This window comes from Penaeus monodon, chromosome 28 (genome assembly GCF_015228065.2).
Source record: "Penaeus monodon isolate SGIC_2016 chromosome 28, NSTDA_Pmon_1, whole genome shotgun sequence".
Lineage (NCBI taxonomy): Eukaryota > Metazoa > Arthropoda > Malacostraca > Decapoda > Penaeidae > Penaeus > Penaeus monodon.
In genome coordinates, this window is record NC_051413.1 from 34,342,731 (window position 1) to 34,343,071 (window position 341).

The 341-nt window shown below is 49.0% G+C and overlaps 1 protein-coding gene across 1 annotated transcript in view; it reads left to right on the forward strand.

Annotated features, from left to right (window-relative positions):
• Positions 1 to 341, forward strand: part of LOC119591187 (cartilage oligomeric matrix protein-like) — a 10,141-nt gene that overhangs the window by 9,218 nt on the left and 582 nt on the right. Inside the window, exon 3 of the mRNA XM_037939899.1 lies at positions 22 to 209. Coding sequence (XP_037795827.1) covers positions 22 to 209 — 188 coding nt within the window. The remainder of the gene's footprint in view (positions 1 to 21; positions 210 to 341) is intronic.

Below are 341 nucleotides of genomic sequence, written 5' to 3' on the forward strand. Positions count from 1 at the left end.
CTTTCTTATTTATCCACTAACAATGATCCAGACGTATCCGACGGTGCTGACAACTGCCCGGTCGTTTCCAACACCGATCAGCTTGACACCGACGGCGACGGACTGGGCGACGCGTGTGACAACTGCCCGTCTGCTGCCAATGCGGACCAGGCCGATGCGGACCAGGACCTCATCGGCGACGCCTGCGACACTGACATCGATACGGACATGTCAGTGTAGCCTCCTTGTTATATATGTATCAGTTTTGTGCGTTAAGCTCAGTATGGAAAGCAGCAATGACAACCACAACAAAACAATTTATTTTCTGCTGTCTGTACAATATTGTAATTTGGTAAATAACA